The sequence below is a fragment of the Tyto alba genome, unplaced genomic scaffold (assembly GCF_018691265.1).
Source record: "Tyto alba isolate M040663 unplaced genomic scaffold, T.alba_DEE_v4.0 Super-Scaffold_30, whole genome shotgun sequence".
Lineage (NCBI taxonomy): Eukaryota > Metazoa > Chordata > Aves > Strigiformes > Tytonidae > Tyto > Tyto alba.
In genome coordinates, this window is record NW_024881305.1 from 5334579 (window position 1) to 5354294 (window position 19716).

General features: G+C 42.7%; 2 protein-coding genes across 3 annotated transcripts in view; one reads left to right on the plus strand and one right to left on the minus strand.

Moving 5' to 3' along the window:
* Positions 1 to 542: 542 nt before the first annotated feature.
* FAM72A (family with sequence similarity 72 member A) lies at positions 543 to 5329 on the minus strand. Its single transcript, XM_033009496.2, has 4 exons — positions 5083 to 5329; positions 4125 to 4202; positions 2879 to 3003; positions 543 to 2010 (listed from the first exon to the last, which is right to left on the minus strand). Exons 1-4 carry the CDS (start codon positions 5232 to 5234, stop codon positions 1916 to 1918), a joined length of 450 nt encoding a protein of 149 aa, XP_032865387.2. The 5' UTR covers positions 5235 to 5329; the 3' UTR covers positions 543 to 1915.
* Positions 5330 to 5740: 411 nt separating this feature from the next.
* The window catches only part of SRGAP2 (SLIT-ROBO Rho GTPase activating protein 2), a 114616-nt gene continuing 100640 nt past the window's right edge, over positions 5741 to 19716 (plus strand). For both annotated transcript variants that reach the window (XM_033009399.2, XM_033009401.2), the window contains exons 1-2: positions 5741 to 5831; positions 6849 to 7394. In XM_033009399.2, coding sequence (XP_032865290.1) covers positions 7328 to 7394 — 67 coding nt within the window. In that variant the 5' untranslated portion in view covers positions 5741 to 5831; positions 6849 to 7327. The remainder of the gene's footprint in view (positions 5832 to 6848; positions 7395 to 19716) is intronic.

The following is a 19716-nucleotide window of genomic DNA, read 5'->3' on the forward strand; positions in this document are numbered from 1 at the left end:
TCTATGTGTACAAACAGATAGGGAGCAAAACCAGCATTATTGACTTGATGTAAAGAAATTATAGTCTTCTCTGCAGGAGAATAGCTCTAGTCAGTTCTGCTACTGACAGCTTTGACTCAGAATTGTAAGGGTTATAAATGGCAAATGTTAAACTTGCAAGAAAGCAGAATTATATTACGGGAATTTTATTTGAACTATTGTGCTACTTAAAAAGAATGAAGCAGATGTAGTTTTAGCTCATGAATGCTTTTGGAAAAATGTTTGTGTGGGATGTCACCTTACCAGATTAATACTGTAGTCACAACATGATCAAATTCAGGCAGCGTAGAAAACTGGCAAAAAATGGGATGTGTTATAGAAGAGTTAACTGAGAAAACTGACCTTTAAGACTGAGAAAGTGGCAGGTTTGTCAACCTAAAAATAAGGCGATTTTTTGGGGCATGTCTAAAACAAAACCATAGTAGTAAGAACCTAATTATTCAACTAGTTTAATACAAGATGTTATTTCATTGGTTTGATTATTTGATAACTATGCATCCATATTTATTACAGCCCATAAGACTATGTAGTCCAAAACTTTTATTTAATGAGCAGACATAACACAGGGGGTCAAAACAAGACATACACATACACACACATACATATATATACATACCAATATACATTTAAATGATGCAGAAGAGGTAGTACCGTTAAGTATATAAAATGCAGTAAAAATACTAAGACAATTCAGATCTGCCTTCATTGCACCTCTTCTAGTATCACCAGAGGCTGCAGAATGATTTATTTGGCATCAATCCAAATTTTAAGATGCACTCTGTTCTATTATATGATTGTACCTTGAATTTTCTAAAGGTGATCCTTCAGGTGACTAGCTGAAGGGGACAGTATTTAGTTCATAAGTTAAATACTATAGCTGTAATGACTCAGATAATGAGCTTTGAATTCATTACTTCTTACAGAAACCAGATTGTCTGTACGCCTCAGGATGTAAGGTTAGACATGAACACCAAATATTTAACCTGATTTCTTTCTCTAAAGAGACCCAATCGGATCACTGAGTTGTTTTGGAGGGATGCCTACCCTGTAAGGGGAAAAAAAATAGCACATGAAATTGGATGGATTTTATTGCTGACCTTAAGAGAAACTCCAGGGTAGTCTTGAAGTTCTATTAGACATTAAGTAACTGTATTAAGTATTTAGGTTTTATCAAAGGGGAAAGATGAACTTGATCTCTACAGAAACATGATCCTAAAAGTACTGAAAGATGAAGATAGGAAGACTCTGTAAAGTAGCTCCCCAGTCCGCATTCAGGAGCATCCTGGCATGCCTCAGATGCCCAGAGAACAAGGTGCTTAAAGCAGGAGAGCCAGATCATAGAGCCAAAGCTCTAATACTTTGAGCCACTTATTCAGCAACTCTGTATACTTGGAATAGAAGCTCTGGGCAATGGTCTGCATGACCATGAAAGCAGAGTTTTTTCAAAACTTCGCCAACCAGGTTAACTATTTCTTAAGATTTTTAAGCTGTATTTACAGCAACTGAAAGACCTGGCTCTGTGACTACTGTTTTAGGAAAGAATTAAAAATACAGTTAAGAAGGATCATCAATTGTTGAGACTTACATGTAAAAAACAAAACAGACCTAGGCCTCAGTAAATGCACCTTCCATCTGCATTTCCAGCTCTAACCTGGGCATGTCTCTGGTCGGAAGATACACACTAGGCAGATTCAAGAGGCTAGGGAAGGCTACAGTGAAAAAGAAAGATGATACCTTCCTTTTTTACGATTGTTTTCCAGATTTCCTGGCTTCCTGTATTGTTTAAGTTCTGACAGGCCAGCAGAAAAAAAAAATCCAAATGAAACACCAATGAAACGATTCTAGAGAAGATACTGTGGTATACTGTAGATAACATTTATCTGATGTACTCCTCCTCAGAGATGCAGGATGTATCTTCACCTGTACTTTCCTCCAAATCTGGCAAGTTGCCCCAGAGCAATACATTCACACCTGGTGGGAAGGAGGAAAATAAAAAAGTATTTTTGGATTGTGACCTTCTTTTTAAATTGCACAACTATCTATTTTCATTGCAAAACCTGGTAAGTCACATTCATGATAAATATATCTAGATTATTTCTTATTTTTCTTCCAAAGTGATCTTGTGTTGTTTTTACAGCATAGTTCAAAGAATAAGTCCCTGCTCACAGATGTATTTATATAGCTAATACATGTAGCTATTGATAATCCTCTCATGGCTGATTTATTTTTAAATGCATTGATCTAAAACACAGGTGACGCTGAAAGGTTTAGACAATAAGTTACTCCCATCTGCAAGGAGGAGGAATGATTTGTCAGAATGCTATGCAGTCCTGAGGACTCAAGGCAAATTATGCTCGACACTTGGCATCCAAACAACACCTAGCAGAAGAAACTAGCTAGCATGAGCTGTAACTTCAGCTTGAGCTAATGAGGACTCGGTTATATAGGGTCAAAGTGACAACATGACTCACCCAAAAAGAGTGTCCGTTGGACAGCTGCCTGATAGCAAAGTAAAGCTATACATACCTCTATAAATAGCAGCTGGTAGCTGTTTTTAGATATAATATTGCTTCAGAAAATCCTGACTTCTGACCACAAAAGAGGTAGGTTAAGTTTTCTGATGAAGATAAATTTCCACTTAGAAATTTTAATTCACAAAGTAGCTACAACTACCTCCCCTAAAGTAGTTTGCTAGATTAGCAATACAGTAACGCTTGCCTTATGCCTCCATATGTTATGCTCCGTCCATATGCTTTAACTATATTGAGATGCCTCATTAGAAGGAGGACTTAGAATCCTAAGATTTTAGGGAAGAGAAGGGAACATATGTGTTCCTTACCAGAAGGGTCTAGTCTGTTGATGCCAAAGACTGCTTGGCTATGAAACATCCAGAAGTGGCCATTATTACAGGACAGCAGGCAAGGTTTGCAGGGAGAAATCACATGATAACCGACAACGTTGCCACTAGAAAAACAAGTGACATAATGAGCACCCCAAATGCCTGATGAAAAGATAGATGTTGTTGGCTTTCCCAGTTTGAACTAATGTTAAATAGCCACAGTACCAGACCATTATGTAATGCTCCTATTTTGATAAAGTTAAGGGAACATAGTTAAACAAGCATCTTAAATATTTAGGGAACATCTGTCAGGAGTTACAGAATATCTAAGTTTTAAATATTTGGCATAGAGAACCATTTAGTAAACTAAATCATGTAATCCAGATTAGTTTACATACCAACAAATGGTGGTGTATCTTTTTTTATTTTTTTTTTATTATTTTTGGAAGGCCAGTGATTCCTTTGGAATCAATATAGAAGTTCATCATGCACATAAAATCCATCTGTACAGAAGCACTGTGCATGGGAGAATATCTGTAGTAGGAGTAACAACACTGAGAATATCAAAGCCTGAGCTGCACTCCTAGGTTGAAGCCTAGAACAACCATTTTTCTACTTTCTCAATCATGTGCTCTGGTGAGATATTTCTGTTTCTTTACTTCTGTCTAAAAAATAAAATACGGTGTTCCTGTCACAACCCACCACCATTTAAGTCTGAACAAGGTGAAAAGTCTTGATTATGAAGCCAAAAAGATCATCTCAAATGACTGTGAGCTATTTGAGAGATGTTGTTTTCACTCTTAAATATCAGGCATTAATAAAGAAGATAACAGGACTCCAAGAACTTTAGTGACAGCATGTTCCATCTGCTAGCAACAGCTAGATCTGCCAACAGGATGTTCTATTAATTAGAATATGAGTAACTACTTCTTATTGCGGCCTTATTCACACAATTATCTCAGTGTTGAAACAGATATTTAATCAGGCAGGTGGCATGCAAGCTTTCCCATATACTCAGACTACTGACAAGGTTGTTGCATTTCCACTTGGGACTTGCATAGAAATAGACTGGCAGCCAGGCCCAGAAGTAGTGGGCTGAGTTTCTATCAAGCAGCATTAAATTTGAAATAGAGTATGCAATCTGTTCATTCATCCCTTAACTCTTGCGCTGCAGTAGTCTGCAGGAGAAGGTTAAGCAGGACTGTGGTGCTGAGGAGGTGTTAGTGTCACCGAATGGCATTCTTACCACTTTAAACATGCGATGTTCTTCAGTTTGCATTTGCAGATTTCAGTAAAATAGCAGCTTCCGATGAAATCAACAGTACTAAATGGAAAGAAAGTAAAAAATTCGGAAGTTTAGATGTGGCTATGATCACAGCTGTAATGTTGTGATAACACAGGTCTGAAGTTGCAACAGAGTGATGTTACCATTGCAGTGTTGCAATTCCATTTTCCTATCAGCTACCAGCCATACTCATACGGAAACAAAAAGACCCGTGTGACATTCCACGAATGCATCGTAAATCCTCTCAAATTAGACCAGAACGCATAGCTTCTCTTGGTACTTACCAACACTTGCACACTCGGGCCCTGCTGCTGGCTGCGTGGCACAATCAGTCAGAAACCTGATTATAGATGTAGCCCTAGTTCCTGGCAAATCTCAGCTGAGACTACAGAATGATAGCTTAAAGGCTAGGACATTTAAACCCAAAGCTTTGATTTCTTATCTCCTTTTTAACCCGTACTTTCTTATTAACATGTTATTTTGCAATCTGATTTCTTTAGTATTTAAATATTGTTGTGGGAAAGCAAAACGCAACCGACCTGGAGGAGAGTCGTTCTGGAACCAGGGCGAGATCAGGTTTGTTCTGTTTACAGATATTTATTTCAAATTCTAATCTTTGCTGGAGGAAGGAGCCGGAGGAATTCCCCGTGGCTTCCTGAGCCTACGTCTTCCCCACGAATAGATCCAATTAGACTTTCGATTTGCTAGGCAAGGGGCGGCCTTGCTCCTGCCGCGGCTTCCCCAGGGCTGCCGGGGGGGAGCCGGGGGTGGACTGGTGTGCGGTGGGGCCCTTTTCCCGGCTACAGCAGGTTTCCAGAGCGAAATGCAGGGAGCCGGCCGGCTGACAGGCCTCGGCTGGCGGGACCCCGCGGCCTGAGGGGCCCAACCGAACCCCCCCCCTCCCCCGGGAGGCGCTTACCCTGAGGGCGGGATGTCGGTGGAGTAGAGGTCGGTGTCGGTGTCCGCCAGCAGCACGGCCTTCATCCCCCGCGAGCTCAGCACCTGCTGGCAGAAGCGGCAGCACAGCACGGCCACGCACCGGTCCTCGAAGGTGCAGCTGCTGGCCGACATGACGGGCGGACACCGCCGGGCCCCGCCGCGCCGCTCCCCCGGGCCGGGCCGTCCCGGCCGCCGCCAACGGCCGCGCTCCCTCCTGTCAGTTTGAATTCCCGACCTCATTCTCCCATTGGGCGCGGGAGGCCTCGCCCGCCAATTCTGATTAGCGGAAAGCAGGGGCGGGGCCCTGCTCTTTGCAGGCCATTGGAGGAAACGGGTGGCACCACCCCTGCCGCCTAGGTGCTGGCGGAGGGGCACGCCCCTCCTTGCTCCTATTGGTCCATCCAGCAGTCTATTCGCATGGCTCGCCCCGCCCCCTGCGCAGTCCTTGGGGCGGAGGCTCCAGCGCGCCGCCAGGCCCCGCCCACCCTTCCCGGCGGGGCGGTGCTACGGGGGCCTAGCGGCGGGAAGAGGGGGTGGGCCCAGATGAGAGATGGAGCCCTCTGGTTGGCTGCAGCGTCCGTCGCTCCCGCCCAGCGCTCTCCGCCGATTGGGTGGGCCGCGCGGCGGGGCGGGGCGGCGGCGGGCCGGTGAGGGGGACCGGGCGGCGGGCGCCAGCGGCCGGAGGACGCCGGTCTGCGGGAGGTGGGGAGGCGGCTCCGCAGCGCCCAGGTAATCGCCCCGCCCGGCCCCCTCCCCTCCTCCGCCCGGTGGGCCGCGGGCTGCCCCGGCCGCCCGGCCCCGCCGCCTCCCCCCAGCGCGGCCCTGAGGCGGGGCGCGGGGCCGCGTCCCTCAGCCCCGGCCCCCCCGGGACCCCCCCACGCTTCCTCTCCCCGCCGCCCTCATTGTTCTTCCCGGGCGGGATGCGGATCCGGCGGGTGCCGTGTTTATTTATTTCTTCCTCCCTTACGCGCATCTTCCGCGGGGGCTGCAGTCTTGCCCCCTCCCTCCCCTGAAAAACGGGGCGGGGGGGACAATTAAAAAATGATAATAATTAAAAAAAAAAAAAAAAGGGAGAAAAGTTGTGTCCCGCCGTCCCCCTGCGGGCAGGTTCCCGTCTGCCTCGGACGCGCCGGGCTGCGGGCCGGCTCTGACCCGTGCACCGGGCGGGGGGCCGCCGGAGGAAAAAAAAAAAAAAAAAAAAAAAGCCCACAGAAAACTAAAATAGCCTCCAAACCCCCAACCGCAGAGCTGCCGAAGGAAAAGCTGCGGATGGAGCCGCGCGGGCGGGGACGGGTGCGGTGTGCCGGGGAGCCTGGGCTCGTCCCCGGCCCCCGCCGCCGGTGGGATCGCGGGCTGGGCTGCAGTTTTCCACGGAAGATGCTGCAGCTCGGCCGGGCTCGGTGCTGATCTTCCCCCCCCCCCCCGCATCGCTGCTCATTTGGAGAAGCGCTTTCTCCCTGCGCAGCCTGGTTCCCCTCGCTCCCCCGGGGACCCCGCTTTCCCACTGAGCCCCTTCTCCCCCGCGTGGGGCTGGCTGCCGGGGAGGCGTTTTCCCGTGGTTACCTGGCCGGTCTGCATCTCTAGCCTCATGCTGCTGCTTAAAGGACAATTTGCAATGTCAGGGCAGCTTTTCGTTCAGTCACAAATTTTGGCTGCGTATCTTGTGACTGCTGGTTGCAAGCTGTAATTTTCTAAAAATATATATGTATGTATATATATATATATATTTTTTTTTTGCATTTGCAGGCAAGCAAACCAAAGAAAAAGGCTTCTTGTCCTCTGTTTCTGCTCTCGTTTGGGATTTGATTTGCATCATCTCTGAGCCCATTTAAAAAAAAAAAAAGAAAAGGCAAACCAAACCCACACAAAACATGTTGTGCGGAAGGACTTCCACTCCCTGGCTGTGCTATTAACGTTAGCAATCAGGAAGAGCCTTTGGGGGCTGCAGGATCTCGCTAGTCTGATGCTGCTGCTAAAGGTTTTGGTGCAGGGAGACAAAACTGCTGCCTCTTCCATCTACTGATCTCTTAACATCTGCATTTTGCTGCTGCTGTGCTCCGTCTCACACCCTCTCTCCATGGACTGATTTTTTTTTTTTTTTTTTCCCTTTTTGTGGGGGGAGGACAGCGGAAAATCAAGACATCGCATTGAGAGGAGCGAAATTGCATTTATATCTTGTGTTCTGGTGGATCTGTTTTGAGGTTAATCTTTTTGGAAAAGAAAACATGACGTCGCCAGCAAAATTCAAAAAGGATAAGGAGATCATAGCTGAATATGACACGCAAGTTAAAGGTAGGAATGGTTTTATTTTCTTCTCTTTTGCTATTACATTCCTGACTTGCAATTGTAGGAGTTTGCAGGAGATGTTTGGGTGGGGAATGGGGAAATCATTTGCAGATTGCCTGGAATTTGCAGGGCTTTTTCATAATACAATGCTGGATCGGGTTTGCAGTGCTTTTTCTCATCTCCATGGGGTAGGTTCCTACTATGGTATTGCCATTTTAAGGTACAGTGGTAAGGGGTTTTTTTATAGAATATAACAAATCTTTGAGTTCCGAGAGATCTTATTTTTCGGTCTGCTGTTCTAAAATATGGCTTTGCTTTTGTAATATGAGACCCAGTTAATTGCTTTTTAATCCCTCTCCTATCATGGGAATCTTTCAGAAATCTGTAGAGTGTCACAAGAGCATATTTCCACTGGTAGTAACGGAGACTGTGCTGAGGGTCCCTGTAAAGCTGTTTGTGCTAGAAAGTTCCATTATTCAGGATTTTGCTCTTGGTGAGTCCATAATATTACTGTCTGTTTTTTCTTACTGTGCTCTGGAGTGCAACACCTTAAGGTAGCAGTGTGTGTGTATACAAATATATATAAGCTTGCATATATAAATGAAAACAACTAATGCATCAGTGTTACTCCTGTCATCATAAGGACAGCAATGAAGAGTCAGAGGCATATTTGCAGTGATCGTGCAAGTCTTCTGCAGAATTCAGTTGGCTGGGTTTCAGGCTATCATGTGCCCTAGGTGAAAAAAAAAAAAGATGGTGAAATGTCTACTTAGATTCTTATTTTTGCAAAGTTTTCAATATAACGCATATTTAAAAAAATAATTATGGCTTGTGTATGGCTTGATATTGCTGTTGGGAAGTTATGAGATTTAGTGATTTATCTAATTGGTTAAAACTTGCTTGGTATGCTCATAGCATGCAGGAAAGATGGCCTTCGGGCAGGGTTGATTGAGTTAAATCACTGTGATTTAAAAAAATGTGATTTAAATCTGAGTAGGAAACCTAGATTAAAACTGACAATTAAAATATTGATTTTGCAATTATGTAGTTATTTTTCCTACTGGGGAGGCTGCTCACTGGTTGCAAATCATTGGAACATATTGTCCTACACACAAACCCAGTATAGATGCATGTCCTACACTGACCCTGGTACTCTGTACCTAGAAGGAGTTTTGACATTTATGTTAAAAATGTTTACTTGAGCAAATATAAAGCTGGGTAGGGGTTTATTTTGATTATTATTATTATTTAAATTGTTGGGTTCTTAGAAATGGAGAAGGGCATGTTTCTTTTTCACTAGTTTAGTTTCTATTCCTTTTTTCTAGCTGTCTTTGGAAATGGGAATTGAAGTCAGTGTAAAATTAGAGGCTTACACATTCTTTCATTATTTACCCCATCTGTGTGTGGTAGCTACAAGCTTGTAGTCACAATATTTGTGAGTTGGTTTCAGTAATCAGAAACAAGGCTTTAGAATTGGTAAAGCACATCTTCTCACCTCTCAGTTTTTTCATTCATTAGAGAAGAAAAGAAATCTTTCTCTTTATCTTTCAGAAAAGAGACCAACGAGATGGGTAAAATGGAAATAAGCCATCCCCGGGTACAGGCAGCATTACTGCCAAAACTCAGTTCATCTCTTAAGTTCATCTCTTATTCAGAGACCTGTCAAGTAGCCTGTAAATGTGGTCCCAAAAGTGAACTGTTGTAGTGGCATATAGAATTTTTGCTTTTTGCTTTATCAAATGTTTTTATCTTAAATATGTGAGGTTGGGAAGACCGGAACTGTGTAAATGGATCCCGAGGATCTGGGGAAAGGGGGTTTCCTTCCTGAATTAGTGTGAGGGCATCTAGGAGTTTGTCTTGGGATATTCATCCCTCTCACAGTTCAGCTTTCCCTGCGCAGGGACTTCAGAAGTGGCAGCCATGGGAGGTGCAAATCCATCTCCTGCTCTTCCCTTGAGAGGGAGGTGTAAATGGGCCAAACAGCTCAAAACCACACATGGCAGCACAGTAACAATCCTCTCCCCCGTCACCTCATTTGGTTTAAAGTACAGGGGAGAGCTTCCCTTCTCCACCTGGCTTCAACCTTTCACAGGCTGCTTTGACAATGGGGATCTGATTTTAGGTATCAAGTTTGGGGGGAGACTTTGAAGTTATATGCTCCTCTTAAAATTTCACGAAACTTGCTTTACGTTTCATAGACACCTTGGTTCTGCGTTGGACAGTGATCGGCTCTAAGGGGAAGCTCCCATGAGGGACGCGACCTCTTGCCTCTCTGATTCCAGAGATGTGCAGGTCTCTACCACAGCGGGAAGGTGAGATGGTAGTAAAGACACACTTAAATCCAAAAATGTGGTACTGCCTAATCCTTAGACATACCACGGTCCTTACTTAAAAATTTTGGTGTCCTGATCGAATTCTGACTTTAACTGTGGGAACGGTGTAGATAGGAGTTGTTGGGTGTCTCTTCTCTTGTGTTGTGAAACGATGCCATGAAGCAGCCGCTGTGGGAGTGAGATGAATCAGGTGTTGGCGTGCTACATGAATTGTAAGGTATCATCTGTTTCTCAGATGAGAAAACTCTGATATTTTTTACTGGCATATAGAAACTTACTGCATTTTTTTCCTGTGCTTCACTCCGGTTGTGTGTTGGAAACTGCATTTAGAGGCTTCATTTAAAACCATTAATCCACAAACACATACTTAAGCACTTTAAATTGTTGTCAGTAGAATGGTTGAGCTTTGTTTTAAAAATGTAGTAGTCTTAAGTTGTTAATCAAAAACTATTTAAAGAATAGTTTGGTTATGGTTACTAGATCACTGTTATGCAAAATTTTTGATCTTCTGTTGTTGAATGAGGTTGGTAATTTTTCTTGTAAAGGGTGTGTAAGGGCAACAGGGTGTTGATCAGTGAAACTTTTTGTTCTCCTGTTACTGTGAGTTACAGGTATTTGTTGTCTTCTTCCAAGAGTCGGTTCTTTGCCTCTTTTGTGTTGGAGCTAGCTTTTCTCGTGGTTTGTGCATGCAGAAATCAACTTTAGGATGAAATGAATTTCTGAGGATGAAGACTATCTTACACATAAAACTTCTTGTGCAGGGAAGGAGTGATGTGCTTCTTCCTAATTACTTGGGCAGTGTGGTTGAGGACAAGTTTTGCAGTCTGTAGGTACTGGTGCAGTGCATCCATCCTTGGAGGTTGCTGGAACCAGGTGGGATACAGCCTTGAGGTACTTGGTCTGACCTTATAGCTGACCGCTGGAGGTTGGACCAGATGACCTCCTGAGCTCCCTCCCAACCTGAATTATCCAGTGATCCCATGGCCTCTAGTATCTGGACGTTCTCACTGTCTTCTGCAGAAGGGAATTGCCCTGCAGAGGTGTCCAGAGAGGGTGACTTTCCTCAACAGCTACATTGACCTTGAGACTTTTGCCTTTAGATGATGCAAGCAAAGTCTGTGTTGTTTGGTTACTTGGCTGTTCTACCTGCACTTGAATGGTTCATGCTGTTGGCGAGGAGGGGAGAGGCTGCTGGTCTGAGTGGGCTCTTGTGAGTCTTGTTGAGAGTGCTTCTGTCTTTGAGGAAACTCTGAAATGGCTGCGTGTCATGCGGTAGGAGTTCTCCTGACAAGATGACATGGGGTCAGCAGGGGAGGGAAGTGCTGCTTTGATACGTTTCTGTACCATGTGCTCACAAAGATTATGAGTTCTGTGAAGCTGGAAAGTGAGATTCTGTGGTCTCCATATGGAGCCTTTGATATCTCAAGCTCATCCCCTTGTCTGGATTGTCTCTCCCAATTCCTTTGTGCAAGTTGCGGTAAAGCAGGGATAATTAATTTATGCTGTGCAGTGTGTTCCGTGTGAGATTTGGATGCTGCCTATCTATGCCTGACCAAGAACTGTCAGAGTGTTTCTTTGGTTTAATGTATTAAACTGGAGTATACATTTGCTGAGGAAATAAAAGCCAGTGATTTATCTCTTAATTCTTCTTTTCTTTCTCCTCATGTCCCATGAGAGCCTTATATTTAATTAGTTTGTATAAAGCTTCAATAAATAGCTTCATGGTTTGGGCTACAGACATTTAATACTGAAATTTTTTACACAGAGAGGGTTCACAAGCCACTTCTGTCCTTGAGTAGTCTCTAGCAAAGGTTAAAATGCATCTCTTGCAGATCTTGCAGCACAGTCCGAAAAGCGCTGGGAATATGAAAAATAGATGAGGTAATTTATAGCAGGAACAAGCACAGCACAGAGGTGGCTGTGTGGTTATTTAGCCGAGTGGATCTTGAGCTAAGAGAAGATGCCTGATAAGAAGAACTTCAGACAAGCCTCCTGGCTGCCATCAGATTCAGGCTACTATAATGTTTAAAACTTCCTTTCTAACCTCCCCAAAATTGTTGATAAATTTCAGGGAAGTTCCTTTTTCCTCTCTCTGTTGAATGACTGATAGTGTATTTGATCTGATTGTGGTCTTTTGCCTTAAATGCTGCTTAAAAATGCCTTAAATGCTGCATACAAATCACATCCTTGTTGGTATATCATCTGAGCACCTTGAGTGATGGTCAGCAGTTTTTAATCCTGGTAAACTCTTAGGAGTGGTACAGACCTTCTCTGTGTGAAAGATTACAAAAGTAGCCGTGGCTGGGTCAGCGGCTGTAATTTGGGGGCTAGAAAGAAGTGTGATGCTTTTGGTGATGATTTGAAACAGAACTGGCATTTCTCTCAACTGTTGAAAGCTTTCTTGTTAACTCTGCACATGCAGTGCTTGTCTAGAAAGAAGGTATTTGTAGAACTGTCTTTGTATTTTTAGATCCATGAGTTGAAATCACAAATTTGTTTTGCTGCTGAACCTGTGCATCTGGGGATTTTTAGAACTGTTGCCGTTATGTATATATGATGATTTCTCTTTTGTGTTCATCTTCTGTTCAGGTCACCAGGTTGGGCACTGCAGCCTACCACCCTTTGCAGATCCTAGCACCACGTACGTGTGCTTTCAAGAGTTATGGCTGAGCCACTTCTTCGGCAGCCCCTATTTAATACACCATGTAAACAGACTTTTCAGCCACACACCCAGGTGTGATTGAGTGGAATAGTTCTGAATTTTGAGATTTTGAGTTTGTGTGTATTGGATTACCATTTACATTTAAAATGTAAAACTACCTTTTAAGGGGTTTTTACAGTTAATCATTACTCTGTGCGTGTAAGTGATTCCATTTGTTTGCAACAATGACTTGCTCCAAACTCTGGCTATGGAATTGCTGTAGAATCATCTGTTTTTCTGCACTTCTTGATAGTGCTAATCCCTTGAGTTTTGGAGCTGGATTGGGCCAACGAAGCAGCCTGCTGCCAGAAAGGGGGAAGGGGCTGTTGGGAGACTGGTTTGGTGTTACAGCAATACTTTGTATTTCTTTTTGTCCTATGTACAATTCCTACTAAGGGATTATTAAGGAGGATGGGAAGAGGTGAAAGAAAGTCTTCCTTCTCTCCTCTGTGTTTCCAGAATCCCTCTCTTGCAGATTAATCAAGTATTGCAAGGCTAGAGACCAAAGATGACCAAAAGACTCAGTCCACTTAAGTGTTGCAATTTCTTCCGAAAGCAGAAGGAATTGCCAGTGTAACTCCAGTAGGGTTTCTATAAAAAGTTTGCTAGTGATAGCCAGTTTTCCCTAACTCCCAACTAAGGGAGCCCCACAACATTTTTCTTTAGCTTTACATGATTTCCTTTCCTGGTAAGGGTGCACATTAGTATTTTTTCCTTTTGGTGTTACTTAAAAGACTTGACTTTTTGTTTGTTTGTTTGTTTGTTTTTAATGCTTATTAATTGTTGCCCATTTGGGGAATTTATTTGGAAGAAGCTATTTGCCTGGTCAACTTTTTCAGCTGTCTTTATGAAGAGTGAAAAATCTAAACCTTTGTTGAGATGGAAAGTATGTTTAAACACATGTTCTTTTGAATAGCTTTTGCTATGCCACGCACAGTTGATATTCATTACTTAGGACTTTATTTAGTTCAATTTTGTATGACTTTTGCAGATTTCATGCTTTCTTTTTGAGAATTTCTACAACATCATGGGAGTCCTGCTCTCTGAATATTGCCAACATTTTGTAGGCGATGGAAGCAAATGCAGTGTTACGGTGTGATTTGCTGAGGGATAAAAAAGTATGGGAGGAAATGGGAGAAAGGGTCTTGACTTCACAGTAATTCCATCCTTGGAGACCATTCTTCATTTGTACTTTCTCCTCTTCTTCCAAAATGGCAATATTACAAAGGACAAAAGAGGACCTTCTTTTTGTGAAATCTCTATGTAGTGGTCAGTGAAACTCTTGATGTGAATGTTTCAAGTCAGAAAACACATGTGGATATAGACTAACTGCGCCAAGGAAGCTCGGCTGCTATTTTTTCCAAGTAGATGCTGCAAATGGATTTGAACCATTTAAAATTTTATTTCTTTTTGCCATCAAAGTAACTGCTTACTGTTGTTAAACTCTAAAGCTTCTGACCCAGTCATTTCATTGAGTTGATACAGTGAGAGTTAATCATTGCTTGGAAAAAAAGTATAAAGGGGCTGGGAATTAAAAAAAAAAAAAAAAAATCAAATCACTTCCTTTGCAATTCTGAATGTAGAAGGATCATGTGTTTACAAGAGCTGGAGTTATTTGGGAGTGCTGCTTGCACCCTGGAGCAGCGTGGGCACGGTGTCAGGGTGGCAGCACGCAGCCTGCGGTGAGCCTAGGTAAGGCAGGGGCAGGCAGCGTCGCGAGGACACGCGTGTCGGGAGAAACGAGCCCAGCGCTTGTTGCTCTCTGAGCAAGGCAGCAGAAACAGAAGCAAGTAGAAATGTTAATGTGAGCTGTGCCTGGGTGTAAATCTCAGCTGATACGCCTGGCACAGCCATGCGGTTTAATCTAGTGTGCGCCCTTTGTATGCTGCACAGAATAGTGCAGTAAATCCTTGGCATAAACTGCAAGCAGCAAATTCTCAAAACATTCATGGGGTTCCTTCCTCTCCTGCAATGAGTGCTTTTTCTCCAGATGTTGCTAGATGTGGTGCAAAAATTCTTAGGTCTTAAGTGTTTTCAGCATGCTGCAGAAACAACTTTTGCTTCGCATTTATTTCTGTGAAATTGGGTGAATCAGGCCAGGGGAGCTGCCTTATCCTGTGGCACATAAGCAGCTCCTGGCTTTTTGACACTTGAGAAGGAGCCAAATAAACAGATTAACTCTAAACCAAGAGTGGATTTTCATCTACAGTCGTGAAGTGCTGTGGCGAGGTGATTTGGTCAGTCCTACTAATTTTGAAGTTGTTTTCTTTTTTTATCGTGGGGCTTTCCAGGAAGAGCCTTTTGGCTTCCCTTCTTTTTAAGTAGGGAAGGATTTTTGGTTTGTTTTTGTACCGTTGTCATTGGACAACAGTTTTCATGCAGAGGGTAAGCCATGGAACTATGCAATTTATATATGTTGAGTGCTTGCAAATTGAATCTACTTAAAATAACGACAGTTGTTGCCTGGGAATTAGTCCCTGATTCTTTCTTTGGACAGGAGTCCAGTCCCATCGCAGAGGCATGCTCTGATGGTCCTGCGAGGAAGGGGGGTTTGTTCCCGACAGACCTGTAGCTGCCAGAATTGCTGAACTGCTTGCTTTGAACAAGTGGATTGATTGTTTTGTAACCAAAGATCCTAAGCCTCAGTCAACCAAAACAGTTCTGTGTCATTTTCATAAGGCAAACTGTACAGGGTAATGAATGTGTTTTTCTTGCTGTAGCTTTTATTTGCTACCTGAAAAGGGAGAGGATAATTAGCAGCACAAACTAGTGCTTATTATACAAATGGGATTGTTTAGAAAGATAATTTTCTATTTTCTTTGGGTTTTAGCCTCTTCATGGCATGCCCATGGCATGAGGGAAGGCTGAAAAGCTGCATTTGTTTGGCTGCTGGTCACATCATCACTGATCCCTACAGTAAAGGAGAGTACAGGGCTTTAAGCTATTGCTGTAACAGGTTCCCCTCTACCCCAGAATTTGCAGCTTCAGACTTGGTAATGATGGAGGGAGTGCCATTCTGTTTCTCATTTCTCACCTTACCAATTTCCCATCCGTCTTATTCCACCACTTCTAGAAATAGCGAGGATGGTGCTGCAGATAGATAATGTGGAAAATGCTGATGTTTTAATCTCTTTTGTTCACAGTGTGTTTGATATTGCAGTAATAAAATACAACACTGTCTGCTGCTGATGGCGGCTTAGTGGTGAGAAATCAAGGGGAAACCCGGTTAGCGGTGTGAGGTCCTTCACAGTAATTGCTCTTTGTTGGTTTAGCGATCTTAATTTAATGAGGTAGAGATTGTCATTTCCCTGTATCAACCATTATATTTAGGCATTAATTGATCCCCTTGTTCCCCTTCTAAGCAGAGAGGGAGTGATCCATGCAGGGCAGGAAGAAACCAAATTGATGGACAATTTCAAGGAAGTTTCTAGGCCATGGCAAGTCACGTATAATTATGCCTTAATTTGAGGAATATTTAAGATGGATGAGTTTTAAATATAGTGGCATAAATTACTGTTGTGTGTTTGAGGGTGCTTGTACTTGTTAGCACTTTATTTGTGAAGTTAGGTGTTACGTAAAATTCCACAAAATCCCTTCTTTATGCAGGTTAAACACTGGAGCAGTGCTCTTGCTATCCTACTGCTAAGAGTATCTGGTATCCAAAACATATTTTATGTGATGTTTTTGCTTTTAGGGAGAAAAAAAAAAAGAGTTATTCACATGTTTCCATTAGCACTGTTTGTTATTAAAATATGAAGAAATTTTACACAGGGACAGGATTATGGGTCCAAGAAACTTCCACTCAGCTACCAGATGTAGTTACTCAGCTTGGGCAGTACTGTGGCAACCACAGACAGATGGTAGCTGTGGTGTGCTCACTGGCATACTCGATTCTCCTTCCTCCATCTCAGTTCATCTGGGAAGGGTTGTCTGAAGTGTTTTGCTTGGAAATCACAACTATGACGAGTTAACTTCTCCTCAGGCTGTTGATGGCACTGTGAGTAACCATCCAGGCAGTTCTGATCAGTGAACAGAAATGAAGCTTTCTAGAAAACTCATGTTCTTCCACCTTCTCGGAAACCCACAGCCGTATCGGCTGCCTGCGGAGCAGAATTTGGGCGCGCAGCACAAAGGCAAAGCAGAGGGAAGTTTGCTAAGATGCTGACACACCTGCCCTTGGGAAGGGTTGCTTTCCTGAGCTGAGCATTTGGCAAATCCACTAGCAGGGATCTTTGATTTATTTTTTGATTTTTTTTTTTTTTATTTTTTTCATCAGTGGATGTAAATTCAGTTCTGTTGACCATAAAGTGAGTCTATTACAGGTGTGTTTTGAAGAGTCCTGTCTAGTGAACGTGAGGTGCTTTGAAAGTTTAGCACAGAAAACACGTAAAAATCAACTGTGGTTACTATGGATAAAAAAATTGTCTCCATTTTTGTTAATATGTGCAGTGGATATATTAATGAACAGTAATGACAAACCATAGCATACCAAGTGTTTTATGGACTGTGGAGATACAGAGCTCTGATCAGGCCCGTGGAGGTTTTTCCTCTGCGTTCGATAACCAGTTATTCAGAAATTTAATAAATGAATATCTCTGTGAAGTGGTTTTGGAAAGGAGCCTGGTTTTGCTTTGGTCTCTTTAATGAAAGTAACTCTTCCTAACTTTTCTGTGTTCTCTCCATCTGTTGAAGGAAGCCTGTCTCATCCTATTTACCCTTTAAAAAAAAATTATTAGTAAGCCACCAATGTTTCTGCTGCAGATTGAGCTGCTTGTACCCGTCTGTGTCCCAGCTCAACGGGGCGGACTCCAGTGCTGCAGAAAGATGCTGAAATATGAACAAAAGACTTTGCCAGTAAACGACTTAAAAGTGTGCAGCTGGAAAAGGGAGGGGGAAAGGGCTTATGCTCTGTATAGAGGGAGGAACAAATGCAACACTACAAAGGTCACAGGATACAGTAATGATGTTTGGATGGAAACTTAACTTGCTATGAATGAAATTGTGCTCTTGAGCTTTCCCCCTGGAGCTGCATGTCTAAAAACTCTGGATACTTCTTGTTCTGTTTCTTTTTTTCTCTTTTCTTTTTTTGGCTCTTGTGAACTTCCATGAGTTGTGCTGTAGAAATGAAAAAAATGGAAAAATGGAGGACGGACAGCACCCACACACATGCTAGGAGAGGCTTAAATACACTAATCTCTGTTGGGTTAATCAAAACTGTGACATTATTAGTTTCTGGTTACTCTAGTACAACTGTTTGCAAGTCAAAGTTTTGTCTATGCTAAGCAAGTGTGTAAGGTTTCTTAGCAGGGAACTTCCATTACCAAAGATGTCAGCACTGCTGACCAAGATAACTGGATAAACTCAGAACTTGAGCTAAACACCCCTTGGAGTTGGCTCTTGGACCCCTTGAGAGTTGATTTTTATTTCCTGTGTGGTGGGAAGTCTTGTTACAGATTGCTAACTTGCATTTTCTCCCTCCACATGCTGTTATGTCCAGATTGCCTGTATTTTATCTGAGGTTGGTTTGACCTTTTATCAATCCATATGCTGTTGTTACCTTCCATTACATGATTAATTTATGCCTGTAATGATAAAATACTTTACCCAAAAGCATAAGAGAAATCCTTTTATTTAGCTCAGTTGTCTAATGCCAAATCCATTCATATGTGTTCTCTTACTTAAGGTATTAATCTTTACTTAGGTTTTAAATCAAATTATTTCCCCCATCTCTATCAGGATGAACTTGACAGGAGAGAGACGTGAAGGGCTCCTTGCATCCATTAATTTCTGCCTTTAACTCTGGCACTGCAGAAATCTTGGCTAAAAATGCTCCCCACCCCCCCCCCCCCAAAAAAAAAAAAAAAAAAACCAACCCCCCCCCCCCCCCAAAAAAAAAAAAAAAAAAGAAAAACAAACCCACGAACAAAAAAACCCAACCCACCCAGAAAAACCCAAATCAAACCTAAAATGCCCCAAGAGGTTCAGGTAGTAGGTTCGTTTCAGATTTAAAACAAGGGAACAAATTCTGGCACTGGCCTCTCTGGAAAATCCCTATAGTTGTCTTTTATGTCTTGAAAGCAGGGACAGCTGTTGCCAGCAAATGTTGCCAGCAAGTATTCTGTTTTGTTTTGATGGTTTAGGGCTTTTATTTTATTTTGTTCTGAAACTTCAAGTTATTTTCTGGTTAACGTACTCTAACGGTTGGTCATTCTCGCTGTGATTTATAAATTTGCTTGACTGTTACTGATTAATTCCTAGCTTGAGCTTAAGCAGCACCCATGGTAGGAGTATTGCAGTACTACAGTCTTGGAGGAGAGAAGGCTCCGTCAGTATTGGGGGAAGGAGCTTGTGATGGCCAGACTAACACGTATGGAGTGGACGAGTATGTATGTTGTTGTTCTGCTGCTGGAGGTTTCTCCAGAAAGCAGCATCTGTAACTTGTGAAGTTCCATAATAAATACTTGCTGCAAGCTGAAAGAGCAGCTATAATTTTCTCCGCACTCTGTTGCCTTTTCCAGCTCACTCGCATCGTTTCAGTGGTTTTATGATTAGGTTTCATGCAAATAGTTTTCATTCATGCCCCACCCTCTACCAAGCCCAGAGCAGCATGGCCAGCTGCTATGGTTGGGATGAAAGTGCTGCTAATTTGCTGTTACCTTTAGTTTAAGGGTTCTGGATCTTATGAAGGGTTTGCTGTAGTCCATGCTCTAAGAAGTTATTTATATGTTGACTATTTAAACACATTTATCAGTTCTAAAAGTTCAATGCTTCTCCTTTCAAGAAGGAGGTTGCTTTGAGATCTTACATGGAAAGGTGCATGCAGAAGATGACAACTGCATGTATCTATAAGAAAGAGTAAGTTGATTTTTTTTTTTTTTTTTTTTTGAAAGCAAGCAGCGTTTGGCCAGCCTTGCTTGGTCTGTCTGTCTTGAAAAGGTTATGCTGTGCTTACAGAACTACTTTGAATCTTTGACAGTGATAGTAAGAATAAACTCAACTCTCTGCACTAAGGGCTCCTCGATGTACAAGGCAAACAGGTTCCTTTTCTCTTCCCCTGCCTCTTTTTTTTTTTTTTTCCTTCTAGTTGCGTACCTCTCTTAGGGCTTATTTTGTTAACAAAACAAAGATACCCCCCTGAAGCTTTACTACACATGCTTTTAGCTTATGGCAATAATATTAAAATCTGTTGACCATTAACTTTAGAGCACAGGTGTTCTTATTTCTTTTATATAGAGTGGTTTTTATCAGATGTGTGGAAAGCTCTTGTATTTTTTAATCTTTCAATGTATGAAGT